This window comes from Canis lupus, chromosome 17 (assembly GCF_011100685.1).
Source record: "Canis lupus familiaris isolate Mischka breed German Shepherd chromosome 17, alternate assembly UU_Cfam_GSD_1.0, whole genome shotgun sequence".
Taxonomy (NCBI): domain Eukaryota; kingdom Metazoa; phylum Chordata; class Mammalia; order Carnivora; family Canidae; genus Canis; species Canis lupus.
The window spans coordinates 30,644,665-30,659,072 of NC_049238.1; the positions used below are offsets into that span (position 1 = coordinate 30,644,665).

General features: G+C 40.7%; 1 protein-coding gene across 3 annotated transcripts in view; it reads right to left on the reverse strand.

The window, feature by feature from the left end:
* ATL2 (atlastin GTPase 2) overlaps positions 1-10,071 on the reverse strand; it is a 56,376-nt gene extending 46,305 nt beyond the window's left edge. The window contains exon 1 of one of the 3 annotated variants that reach the window (XM_038561297.1): positions 9,915-10,068. In XM_038561297.1, the coding sequence (XP_038417225.1) occupies positions 9,915-10,032 (118 nt within the window). In that variant the 5' untranslated portion in view covers positions 10,033-10,068. Of the gene's footprint in view, positions 1-9,914 lie in introns of all 3 variants that reach the window. The other 2 variants (XM_038561296.1, XM_038561299.1) reach the window with 2 other exon arrangements.
* Between the last annotated feature and the right edge of the window lie 4,337 nt (positions 10,072-14,408).

The following is a 14,408-nucleotide window of genomic DNA, read 5'->3' on the forward strand; positions in this document are numbered from 1 at the left end:
GAAAACAAGTAAACAAATATAGGACATTGACTAGTATTAAAACTTCAAAGAAAAATAGAGCAGATTAAAGGAAATGGAAACAGGGGCTTGCTACTTCATAAAAGAATAATCAGGCAACACTTCTCTAATAAGGAAACATTTGAGCAGAGAATTGAAAGAAGTGGATATCTGGGAAGAGAGGTGAAAACATTATTAACTTTTTCACTCTTCAAAATACTTTAATGTATGAAATAATTTTAGGTATACCTTCTACTACAGAAGAGGGAAAAACAGTGCCTATTCTGAGTTAATAACTACATAATTATCTCTTTAATCCCCAAAATCACTTTGTTGGGTAAGCTATGAGTTTCTGTATAAAGGAGGACAATGAGAATCAGATTAAGCAATTTGCAAGGACATATATTTCCTAAGTATTCAAATCTGGACACATACTCAGGTCCTTGTCAAATCCATCATCTTCCAACTATGCCAAATGAGCATGTTTGTTGAATAAACTTGCTGAATTCTTACATGCTCAAGATTTCTAAAAGGCTGAAAAAAGTTACCTTAACCACAATTTGTTTAGGGAAAAAAAAAAAAAAGGAAGAGGGGTTTCTCATCTTTTTTTTTTTTTTTTTTTTTTTTTAATTTATGATAGTCACACACACACAGAGAGAGAGAGAGAGAGAGAGAGAGAGGCAGAGACACAGGCAGAGGGAGAAGCAGGCTCCATGCACCGGGAGCCCGACGTGGAATTTGATTCCGGGTCTCCAGGATCGTGCCCTGGGCCAAAGGCAGGCGCCAAACCGCTGGGCCACCCAGGGATCCCCGGTTTCTCATCTTTATAACAAATCTTGACATATGATTATTTTTCCCTCTTTCCAAACATTTCCTTGTCAAAATTTAATCATTTATACAGTCAGCAAATCACTTATACCATCCTCCAACATTGGGGAAACAATCTTTTTATCTTCATAAGCTTTCTAGAAGAGCACTTTTAAAGTGCAGACTTTTAAGATATGAGATGCAATAAAATTATATTTCCAACTAGTAGTAATTAGAAAGCAAGGCATTATACTAGATACTAGAGAAATATAATTTGCTGATGATAATGGTTCTTACTCTCAAGGAGCCAACAAAAACAAGTAAAAAAGAACAGTATAAAGAAAGTGCTATGTTAGATTATTTAGCTAATGTTATCAATGAAGACATCCTGGAGAAGGCTGTACCTCTCTGAGGCCTGAAAATCTGATTAAGGCTAACCTTAAAAGTTTAGGCTATGAATACTGAGAGCCAAGGAAAGCATTATCCTGAAAGATAAGGAAAATTTTGAGGCAGAGGAGTGACAGGATCAAAGCTGAGCTGCAGAGATAAACCAAAAGTGATGAGTGAATAAGAAGTGTAATGAGAATCTAAAAACAGAGAAATCAGATATTAAGTAACTAGAAGAGCCTGAGTATAAGATGAGAAGCCCAAAGACAGAAGGTGATAGCAAAAAGGGAAAGCAATGCATGCAAAAGCTAGCCAGTTCAACATCCTTCTCTGAAGTAGGCAACAGATAACACTAAACTATTCCATATTTTTATAAGGAACATATCCTTTTCTTATAAGCCTTTATAAAACAGCAATGTACTACATTTCCATTCCCAACAGTAATTTTGGTACAGTTACTCTAAGGTTTTCTAACACAGAGATCGGGAATCCATCATAATCAGATTAGATTTCCTTGACTCAGGCAAAACATTGGATCATTCTCTTTTTGGCCCCAAAATTAACTTAGTAGTAAGTTAAAAAATATTAAATCCATTAAAAAGCTACTGAAATTTGGGATAACCAATTAGCAAAGGAGTTGTTAAAATACACACACACACACACACACACACACAGAGGGTTAAATTTAGAATAAGGTTTTTATGACAAATCTCAAATAGGTATCTACCAAGACTCCAGAAATAAGATGCTACATTCCATTTTGCCACAACTCTCTACCTCGGATGACTCATTATAGCAGCACTTTATTTTTTTTTTTTAATTTTATTTATCTGAGAGAGAACGTGTATGCAGGGAGAGGGACAAGCAAACTCTCCACTGAGCAGAAAGCCTGATGCTGGGCTCGATCCCAGGACCCTGTGATCATGATGTGAGCTGAAGTCAGATGCCTAACCAACTGAGCCACCCAAATACCTCTATAGCAGCACTGGAAAAAAAAAAAAAAAAGTATACTCTCCCAAACTCAGCTCAAAATAGGCAAAATTCCTACTAAGAAAACAGCTGTAAAAATAGTGCAAAACAGACAAACATCCTTCCAAGTAGATAGATAAATGTGATTTTTTGAAAAAACAAAAGGGATAAGAAAGTCAGAGGTTCTCACTATACTCTCCTTTTACCCTTTCTCTAGTTTGGCAACTTTTTTAGAGTACATGTCAGGATTCTTTATGGTAGATAAATGTACATGCTCAAAAACAGGTGTACGGGAACACATCTTCACAGTTTTTAAGAAGTCACATTTGGGGCTATTCAGTTTTTCTAGGAATCATCCAGTTATTTAAATCAATTCTTTGCCCAACTTGACTACAAAAACTGCCCATATTCTCTTTTTATTACACATGCTCTAACACCATTTGATCCTCTAGTTACCTTTACCTAATTGCTTTTACATACTTTTTAAACATCCCTTCTGGAAAAATTCTTAGGAAAGACAAGGGCTTAAACTATTTTGTAAAAAACCTTACCAAATACTGCCTTTTTATCTTCAAAGAAGGGATATATCCTACACTCTGCTTCCTAAAACCCACTCATTCTTCAAGGCCTGATAAAGCCCACCCTCCTCCACGAAGTCTTCCTCAGTAACACCAGCACACAGTAATTCTTACCTGTGAAATTATAAACTTAAGGATAAACTTTACTCACAAATACGCATAAGGTCTATCTGATCTCCCAACTACATGAAAGCTTAGACAAGGGATCTGTTCTACACTTTTCTACACAGGTACTCATTACAAGCAACCAAAGAGCCCTTTCGTAAGGTAGGTGCTCAATATGTCAACAGATAACATCAAGAGGAAAAAAAGCTAGTTGTCTAAAAATGGTCTTCTATCGGCCTGTCCTCCTCTACCTCTTTACTCCCAAAGAAAACTAACTTCTTTACCCTGAAGGGGTGGTAACTTTCTTTGTACACTGAATACATGCCAAGTGTTTTTAAGACATTATCTTTTATAAACTACCAAAGTATGTTTTTTTAGTTAAGGAAACGAATCTACCATGCTACTGGGCACCAAAGCAGAAGCCCATACTCTGCCATTAAGAGAGTCAGGAATAAACAATGTATCAGGAAGAATTCAAAACAGTTCAAAAAATAAAAATAAAAATAAAACCCTTCTGGTAGCATACCTAAAAAATTCAGAAGAGATTAGCACCAAGAAGTTGAAAAGTTGACAATTTATTTAAGAAAAACACTCATATGGAACCATTTAGATATTTTTTCAAAAACACAATATTCCTCCCCAAATCCCACGAAATTAAAAAGCAAATATAAACACTGAGAGATGGTCCAAGAATATGAAAATGCAATAAAAAGAATTCAAATTCAGTTACCGTATTAAAATTTAAGAATTAACTGTAATTGAAGAAATACAAATGCAACAATAAGATCTTTTTTACCTATTATGTGTTAGCATTTGTTTTTAAATAATACCCACTTGTGAACAAAAGTATTTGCAAACAAGTACAAAAAAACCTAACCCAAATGAACACAGAATAAATCAGAACAAACTTTCTGAATGGATTTGCTGATGTGTCTTCAATCTTGAAAGGTATAGTAAGTAGTTTGATCCAGAAATCTACTTTTAAAACCTTATCCTAAAGGTCAAGATTTATCTACAAATATGGTTAGCCATCATTATGCACAAAAAATAACCTCATATCCAGGAGGATTAGTTTAGTACTACTATGCCATTTTAAAAATCATGTCATAGAGATTATTTGATCATACCGGGAAATACAGTATGAAATGAAAAAGTAAATTACAAAATCACAAAAGATCCCAATTTAGAAAAAATTAAATTATACATTAAAAAAGGATATACACTAAAAGATGTATACTAGAATGCTAACAGTGCTTACCACTAGGTGGTATGATTTTTACTTTTTTCTTTTTTATGTGTATTTTCCCAAGTGTCTACAAAGATTTACTGCTTTTGAAATTTAAAAAAAAAATGAAACTTTTACAAGGTATAAAATTACCCATGTTAGATTAAAAGCCATGATCACAAGATCTGATCAATCACAAGATTAGCTATAATTTAAAGGCAGTAGATACCTTTTTTTTTTTAAGATTGTATTTATTTATTAATGAGACAGAGAAAGAGAGAAAGAGAGAGACCCAGAGGCAGAAGTAGGATCCCCAGGAGCAGGGAGCCCGATGTAGGGCTTGATCCTAGGACTCCAGGATCAGAACCTGAACTGAAGGCAGACACCCAACCAACTGAGGCACCCAGCCACCCCTAAAGGCAGTAAATTTCTATCTTAGTATCTAATTGTAAGACTTTTGGCATGAAAAAAAAAAAAAAAGACTTTTGGCATCAACAATCTTGTTCAACCTTTCTGAGAACTTCTAGCCTACACTACAGAATCTGAGAAACCATACCCAAGGCAACTGCCATTCTCCTGCAATAAAAAGCCTCTCAACTCTAAAACCCTCCACAGATCATATTGTCATATCTATTTTAAAATTAAAGTGCTGATGAAAAGAGCGATTTCTGGAAATGTGATTAATAACTATGTTCCAAAAAAACCTAAGAACAAGAGTGAGTTTGTGTCAAAGTTTCCCTACCATTTACCTCAAAAATCAGCTATCCTCATTCTGATAAGAGCAAACGTAATCTAACTTTTAATATCTCATAAACCCATTCATTCAAATATGGAATGAGAAGTTCATTTAGCATGCCCATTTCACCCCCCTTTTAAAAAAAGTTAGAGAAGGCCTTAAAAGTTTCTAAAGTGCCTTCACAGATTATCTATTTAATAATCCAAAAAGAAAAAAAAAAAGACCTGTAAATTTGCTAAGGCAGATATTACCTACCAGGAAGGAAAAAATGCTATTACAAAGCTAGTATTAAAATCCAAGCCTCGGGATGCCTGGGTGGGTGACTCAGTGGTTGAGCATCTGCTTTCAGCTCAGGGTGTGAACCTGGGGTCCTGGGATAGTCCCCCATGGGCTCCCCGTGGGGAGCCTGCTTCTCCTTCTGCCTAGGTCTCTGTCTCTCTGTGTCTCTCATGAATAAATAAATAAACTCTTTAAAAAAATAAAAAAATAGAATAAGATAAAATCCAAGCCTCCATTCTAAATCCATTCAGGAGATCATAAGAAGTTTATAGAATTCAAAAGTTAAGTCTTTAGTTAAAATATGTCCTAATCACTATCCATGACTCTAAATGTGGACTTCCAAGTCAATCATTCTTTAGGCATTTTTGTCCAAAACAGACCCGAATTAAATTCTGCACATTTACTATCTAAAAAGTAAATGCACTCTCCTTGAAAACTGCCATGACCTTAACTAAGTTACTTCATATTGAATCCTATTCAGAAGACTATTTTGCCATATGACTGATTCTCTAAAGTGCAAGTTTATTAAACTGAAGATAGCAGAGAAGTATAAATATATATTTTATCTTATAAAAACAAAGTTTTTATCTTAGAAGAACAAATGTTTTTCAAGTCACCTATTTTGAAACTTAACTTTTAGTCCAAAATAACTACATTATACTAATAGCTACCATCAACAGAATGTCTGCCACTGGGTTGAGCACTTTTATCACATTTAATACCTGCAATATCCCTAATCATGAACACATTATCAGCATTTTACAGATAAAAAATTCACCTACCACCTTTGCCCAAACTAAACCTTTGTCCAAACTGCAGGAAAAAAAATTAGAAGAGACTGATTGCAAATATATACATGTATATACAATAGAGTAAGTAATCAAATTGGTGCATTCCTACATAAACATTACAGTCTCCTACACATAAACAGCTTTACCATTACAAAACACCTGTACCTATCATCTCATTTGTTTCCCACAACAGCCCTCCTTTGGGATTATTATCACTGCAGTGTGTAAGGGGCTTCAAGGCTGAGTTTAAGTGAAGTTACTCAGCTTCTGATTCCTTATTCTTTCCCATTGCACTACCTTCCTTCTCTATACTTAAAAAAACACTGCCTCCACAGAGTATCATGCAATAAAAAAAGGAAATGTACTATAGATCCTTGATACGCATCTTTCATAAATTACATAGTTCACCAATAAGTTATTAGTTACTGGTTATTTTGACACTAGTCACAGAAATATAATTTGTATGAATAATTTCATTAAGCTGGTACATTACCAAGGAATCCCCTAAATCCTGTCCATAAAACCAACTATCTGCAGCCACCCGTCCCATGGTAGATAGTGAAGGTGGGTACTTAAATACACATTTTACAAAAATCTACCTAAGATTAGCATATATGTTACACCTAAACACACAGAGATACGGTTACCAATAACCTGAAAAAATCATTTGTAAAACAGTTATCTTGGCTTTGCAATTCTGAACACTTCCTACTTCTCAATGTCCTTAACAAACAAAATTGTTCTATTTCATGAATTCTACTTCTTTCTACAACATCTACCTTTTCCCTTCCTACTTCAAAATTTCCCACTCCACTTAGTGACTTGATCTATCTTTACTTATCTATTAACTGCTCCAACTACTCATTAGTATGATTTCAGATGTCATTCATTCAACAGTTTTACTGAGACATTTCTAATTACGTATGCAATAATTTTCAATGAAAAAGGGCCCCTACTCTCCTCCAAGTCCACAGCAGTAAGAGTGCCTCTGAGTAGTTTCTGTGACTGTAGACAAGTTAAAATCACTCCCTCTAATGGGATTCCCTCAAAGGAAGATTTTTAAGGGAGAAATAAAAAAAAAAGCAAAATGTTTAAAGCGCTTTATAAAATATCAAGGATTATTCTATTGCCATCATATTTTCAGACTGGTGGGAGGTTTTTGGCAATTCTTTTTCAAAGCAATAGAGAAAGCACTCAACCATTCTTATAGGAGGGATGGTGAGGAACGGTAAAGGATAGGAAGAAACTTATATGAGTAATGAATTCTTTGGGGATCAAGCTCAGTGACTCAATATTCACATCCATTTTCCTTAAGTTAAATAATGCCCAAGAAAGTAACACACTTGGATTTTAAAACTATAAAACAGTAATACAATCAGAATAGCACTACACTAAAAAAAAAAAAAAAAAAAAAAGCTATTTCCCTACAGCCACTCCACCCAGAAAAAACTCCTATAAAGCAGTAAATCACCAGTACAAAAAAAGTTTAACTTCCATTTCCATTCCTTAAATTTCTTTTGTCTCTTAATGTTGAGAGCCCTATTTGAACATAAACAAATTTTTAATATGCTTCTTGTTAAAAGTCTCCCAACTATAAAAATATTCCTTGAACTACAGCATGGAATGAGGTGACAGTCTTCTGTACTCTTTAACAACTGCTTAATATCAGACAGGTGGAAAAAGCATAATTTTGGAAATGGTCTAATAATTTCAAGAAAGTTGCTTTCATCTGTGAATACTTTAAAACTTTGTCCTAAAGTTAAAAAGAGTGGCAAAGTAAAATTGAATCCCAAAATAGGTGTACCCATTAAGGCCAGAATCTCATTTTAACTCACAGTTTATTTTCCCTATAATAAATACCTCTTTACTGTATATAAGACATCTCCTTCTTCCCCAAATAATTTCCAAGATATTTAATCACATGAACAGAACCTGTCATCTGTTAAGTCATTAAAATACAAGAGTACATAAATGTTTACAAAGATCCTGCATTCCTAAAGAGAGTATGCATTTCTCTTCCTAAAACTAAACTACTAGAGCGTAGAGCGGCACCTGAGTCACCCCTGAACTCAATTCTTCAAGTTTACTTATCCAGAAAGCAGAGGGAGACAAAGAGTTTCTTCTACAGTCAAAAACAGCTGAGTCCCTACTCATTCACAGCCTGTTTGCTCTCGCTTTAAACACAAATCTTAAGTTTTATTTGGATTTTTATGTCATACAGTGACTACAGAGCAAATCAGCAGGTTTTAGCCATTTGATAGGTATGGTTATCAAGCGAAGGGCTACCTCCAAGAGCAGGGAAAACCTGTAAGCAGACAGCATGTTTAATAAATGGTGAGCCCTATTTATCAACTCTTAAGAAGCACATTTCTTCTCGATGGACCATAAAATAAAAACGATGTTCATAATCATGACTAAGTCACAAAGTTATGCTTCTCTTAATAAGGCAAGTACACAAAACACTCTGAAACTACATCTAAAACGGTTATCTTAAAAATACATACGAGTAAGTGCAAGAGCGTATACACACATCACAGACACGCCCCTGGGGTCCAAGAGATCTAAATCAATCAATCAGCATTCCCAAACTAATTACTTGAGAATTCTAACCAGAAGGGGGGCACTAAGGCAAAACAAAACCTCTCTTTGGTTGTGTTTTTTCTTTTCTACAGGTACACAGTTCTGTCAAGTGCTTTTGTTGGCAGGCAATAATGAAATACGCTTTATTTCCTGCTCTTTTCCCTGTATCAAAACTCGACAGTTTGTCACCACCTCGGACGTATGTTCAACACATTCAAAGGTCACTATAAAATGATGAAATCTGTTTCACATAAACTTTCCTGCTGAAGCTGGCCTTCGTGGATAACATCTTATCAAAATGCTTTACATTTCATCTCACGAAACCTTTATCAGGTTGGAGAAAAGCGGAATCTCAAGAACGCCAAGTCCACATTCGGAGTAGTTTATAAACTCAACGCGTGCCACGGACGCACTCAACTAACCGTACGCTTTTTACTGTTGATAAACCTCTGAAAAAAAAAAACTTTGCGCCTTAAGTACTACCAAGATTCTCCATCAGGACCTCACGCGTTCAAGTCACACCGCAGCGAAAAGCTCAAAGGCCGAACGTCCTAAAAATAGGGGTGTTGTGAGCGGGACCCACGACGGCCCGCGGCCACAGCGAACGCGCCGTGGAGGGGGCAGCGGCGCTCCTCGTACACGTACGAAGCAGCTCACACTCAGCCAAAGCCGGGAGCGACGGGTCAGGTGACTCACACCACACGCACCACAGTCTCCCCGGGCCCTACTACGCCGCCTGGGCGACTCGTGCTCGGCTCACAACCCTAGTTTAGCAACTCCCCGGCCTCGCACCCTCGCCCCGCGCAACCCGCGAGAACAGGCTCCGGGGCCGAGGCGTCCGAGCAGGCGGGCCCCGGGGCGCAGCCCTGGCCTGCGGACTGCGGTTCCCTCCTGGAAGGGTGTCTGGAGAGCTCCCCGACCTGGCGGCGAGGGGGTCGGCGCCCGCCGCGCGCCCCGCGCCCTCCTCCTCCGCGGGGCCCAGAACGCCCCGGCCGTCTCCTCCGTCTCCCAGAGAAAGGCAGAGGGCAGACGGCGCCCGCCGGGAGACACATGGCCCTGCCGCGCCCGCAGCTCTCCAGCACCCGGCCGCGGCGCCACCGACCTCCGAGCGCCCCAGGTCTGCGGCCCCAGCTCAAGGCCGCCCCCTCAGGTCGGGGCGGACGCGGCGGCAGCCACGCGGCGGGCGGGCAGGGGGCCGGGCCGGGCGCAGACGCGCGCGCCGCCAGTTCACCCGACAGCTGCGGGAGCCGCGGCCCCAGGGCCGCCTTCTCAGGCCGCGCGCCGCCACAGCTCGGGGCGCGGCGGGGGCTAGGCCCGGCGGCCGTCAGACGCGGCGGCGGGAGGAGCGCCGAACCAGCCACGGACGACGACCCCGCCGCCTGCGGCCGCTGCCCGCGGGTCCGAGCGGCCCGCGCCCTCTCCGCACCGAGGCCCTGCGCCTCCGCCCCGCCGGCGCTTACCTAGGAAGGTCGTGGACGAGACGTGGTTAACCCCGGTACTCGGGTCGCTGGTCCGGCGCCGGCGCCGCAACCCCTGGTGCGGCTGCTGCCTCCGCGCTGCCTCGTCCCCCTCCGCCATCTTGTACCGATTTAAAATTAACTCCCCACTGACGTCAAACGCCGCCGCCGCTTTATCAACCTCCCGGGAGCCGGCGGGGCGCCCGCGGGTCCTAGCGCCGCCAGCAGCCAGCGCCTCCGTGCCCTCCCCACGCCCTCTCGCGTCCCGCCCACCGGCGCCCTCGCTCCGCCTCCGCCCTGCCAGCCTCCCCGCCCGCCGGTCGCTGGGTTTTCCTGGCCTCCCACTTCTGGAAGGGATTGGGCGGCGCCGCGACCGCGATCGCCTCGCCTCGCCTCGCCTCGCCTCGCCCCGCACAGCTCCGAGCTCAGTACCACACCCCCTTAGCGCCGCGCTGGTCTGTGTGAACGCAGAAGGGATCTCCAGAGAACCAGGTCCCTCCTTCCCAGTTCAGTAACCCAATTCTTCTTGCGGCTCTTCTTGATTATCGTTAACTCGCGCTCTGCACGTGAGGTTGCTTTCGCGAACGCCTTCCTTTCTCTGTTTTATCCCCCACCTTCTCCTCCACGGCTGTTCTCTTCCTCCCTCACTGTCCCCCCTCCCAGGCTATTGCCCTGCCCTGCTTCTCCTCTTGATCTGTGCTCGCCCAAGTCCCTAATGTTGCTTCCCCTCTGAGACCATCCTATGGTTTATTTGCATTAGTTCCTATCTGCTCGTGAGACCCTCCCCCATCCTCTTGACTGTGCATAACCTTTCCTGCCCCTAGTACCTGCAGGGACAAGCCAGAAAGCACTGTCATCAGAAAATGAATTGTAGGAGGTCTTTTACTAACTATGATGAACCTTCTTGTGAGAATCCAGTGATATCCTGTAGAAAGTTCAGGTCACCTTTTAAAATAAATACCAACTAAATCAATAAACACAGACAGACAGACAGACCAGCCTCTGGAAGCTTCTGTGAAACACAGTCTCTTTTCTTTTGGATTTTTACCACATCACCAATGCATTCAAAACTCTTTTTCTTTGGTCAAGACAGGTGTCCAGGTGTCCAAATTGCTGTCTTGTCCAGGTCTTCTCACAAGTCTAAAAATCACAGCCTTTCATCTTGCATGATCTCTAGAAAAGCATTGGTGTCCTAGGAGCTTGCACAGTGCCATCCTAGCAGGGTTTTCATTGGGCTATTTGTTTATTCATCTGTTTTCTGTCTTTATAGAAAGGGAGCTGGACCTCCTCCTGGGCTTCCTAACTCCCTGAATCCTGGTTCAGTGCCCCTAAGATCCCAGCCATAAGCCTGGTTTAATGACGGATTTCCTTTCATAATCTCCCCATGCAGCAACTATTTAATGTTGCCCACGATCTGTTTTATGCAAGAAATGGTCTTGGGCATGAGAGAAGATACAAAGATGAGTATTTTTGCAGACAAAGAATAAACTTTAGTTAGAATTAGCAGTTACCTTAGTATTGAGCGCCCCCCATCATGGACCCCCAAGGATTCACAGCTCTACTCCTCCTAGTCTATTGGCCTAACTGCTTTCCTTTCCACTATTAGACACTAAGTATATCCTGGACTGCTACTACAGTGCCCTGCACAGGTCCCCACAACTCCTGACTTTAAGGAGCGTGGAGAAGCCAAATGGAAATACAGTCAAGAGATTGAGCATTGTCCCACAGTCACCTCAAATCTGCGTGTGTTGAAAAGTCCTTGGGGCGCCTGGGTGGCTCAGCAGTTGAGTGTCTGCCTTCAGCTCAGGGCCTGATCCTGGGGGCCAGGATGGAGTCCAGCATCGGGCTCCTTGCATGAAGCCTGCTTCTCCCTCTCCCTATGTCTCTACCTGTCTCTCTCTCTCTCTCTCTCTATCTCTGTCTCTCATGATTAAATAAATAAAATCTTAAAAAAAGAAAAGTCCTTTCTTCGTTTTCACCAGTCAGCTATCCCTCTTGTTTCTCATCACAGTGAAACCTCAGTGTTACTTCAGATTTCTCCCTCCTCGCGCTTCCCCTCTCCACCAAGCAAGTATACGAGTCAGTTCTGACTTCTGAATCTCTGTCCAGCTCACCTCCAATCCATCCACTCAGCCTTCCTCTTGATTCAGCACCATCATTTCCCACTGCACTGAGGTAATGTCACTGTGGGCCCTTCTATGGGTCCTCCACCCAGCCACTGGCTTGAGTTTTCTTAGATGCAGATCTGTTGATGTGATTTTTCTGCTCAGGATAAAGTCCAAACTCTTCAGAATAGTTGACAAGGCCTTTCATGATTTGGACCCTACCTATGTATTGAGCTTCATTTTTCACTACTCTGTCACTTATTCTTCATTTTTTTTTAATTTAACAAATGAATTTTGACACTGTTGTATGTGCTAAACCACAAATAATGAACAAGACAGTCAAAATTGGTTTACCTAGTTGTTTTGTTTTGTTTCTTTCTACAGCCCACACAGACCGCTCCAACACAAGAAAGTGAGTTTCAGGGGCTCAAGGATCTAAATTATTCATGGGCACCTGGGTGATTCAGTGGTAGAGCATGTTAATCTTGATCTTGGGGTCTTGAGTTCAAGCCCCATGTTGAGTGTGGAGATTACTTTTTAAAAACTGTGGTTCTGGGCAGCCCCGGTGGCCCAGCAGCTGGGCGCTGCCTTTGGCCCCGGGGTGTGATCCTGGAGACCCAGGGGCGAGTCCCGCATCAGGCTCCCTGCATGGAGCCTGCTTCTCCCTCTGCCTGTGTCTCTGCCTCTCTCTCACTCTCTCTCTCTCTCTCTCTCTCTCGCTCTGTGTATCTCATGAATAAATAAAATCTTTAAAAAATATATTTTAAAAAATATATATATATATACACTGTGAATTCCTGGAGGACAGAAACCAGAGCTTATCCACAGCAGGTACTTTGGACTTTGGGATTCTGCCTTCAGTTAGTGTAAATTGTATCCAAAATTATTTCTTCCAAATAGACAACTGTAAAATGTTTAAATCCTATGAACAAATGGGCAAAAGTTGTCCACAATTTGCAAAAAAAAAAAAAAAAAAGTGTTGTAAAGATGGACCTTAAACATATGAGAAAATACTCAGCTTCACTCATAATAAAAGAAACACAAATTAAAATAACATTGAGACACCATTTCTCACCCATCAGTTTGGCAAAACTTCAAAAGCTTATGATTACACTTTATTGTCAAGGACATGGGGGAAAACAGGCACTCACACACTACTTTCTCACTGAGACTACAAAATGGTGCAACCTCTATGGAGAGGAATTTGGCATTGCCCAACAAACTTCAAATGCATTTACACTTTGACCTGCCAGTCCCACTTCTGGACATTAACTCTGAAGGTACAACTCCAATAATACAAAAAAATACATTTGAGCAAGGTTATTCACTGCATTATTTGCAGTTGCAAAATATTGGAAATGAAATATCCAACTGTAGGTAATCAGAAAAATAAATTATGATAAATACTCATGATGGGGCAATTTGTATCTATAAAGAGAGAAGAGAAAGATCTCTATGAACTGGTATGGAATAGCTCCCAAGAGATATTCTAAAGTGGAAAAATCAAACTGCAGAAGAGCATATATAGTATGCTACCTTTTGGGTAGAAATAAGAGGGAGAAATAAGAAAACATGCGTATATCCACTTATTTGTCCAAAAAGAAACTCAGAAAGGTTAAACAGAAAACAATAGTTGCCTCTAAGGGGGTGGGGTTTTGGGGAGGGAATAAGAAAGAATACAAAATGGAAGGGATCCCTGGGTGGTGCAGCGGTTTGGCACCTGCCTTTGGCTCAGGGCACGATCCTGGAGACCTGGGATCGATTCCCACGTCGGGCTCCCAGCGCATGGAGCCTGCTTCTCCCTCTGCCTGTGTCTGCCCCTCTCTCTCTCTCTGTGTGTGACTATCATAAAAAAATAAAAAAAAAAAAAAACAGAATGGAGTGACACTTCTGATTATACTGTTTTATATAGTGTTGACTTTTGAAAACATGTTCTACATGATCAAAAAAATAAACAAGGACAGGAAAGAGTTACTAAAATTGAAAGCAAACCAAATAACGATATATTATAACGATATCTAAATGAATAGCCACCCTGAAGAGGGGGAAAAAAGGCAACAAATCCAAGTAATTTACAAACACAGAATCAGACTATAAATATTTCTCAGTCTTGGTTGGGATAGGGGGAGAACAACAAACAAATCCTGAACATTTTCTAGTAGGCTTATTCTTGTATAGGTATGGGCAAAGCAATTCTGAATCTATTTTAGCTGTATTATGGATCAGTAAATATATATATGTTATATATAATATTGATATATATTATATGTAATCAATTTATATAATGTACATGTATATACATGTATATATTAGATATGAGTAAATATATTTTAGATGAATTATAGATAAATAAATGTGTTGTTCTTGCTGAGAGCTAGGGTTCTCAGTGGGG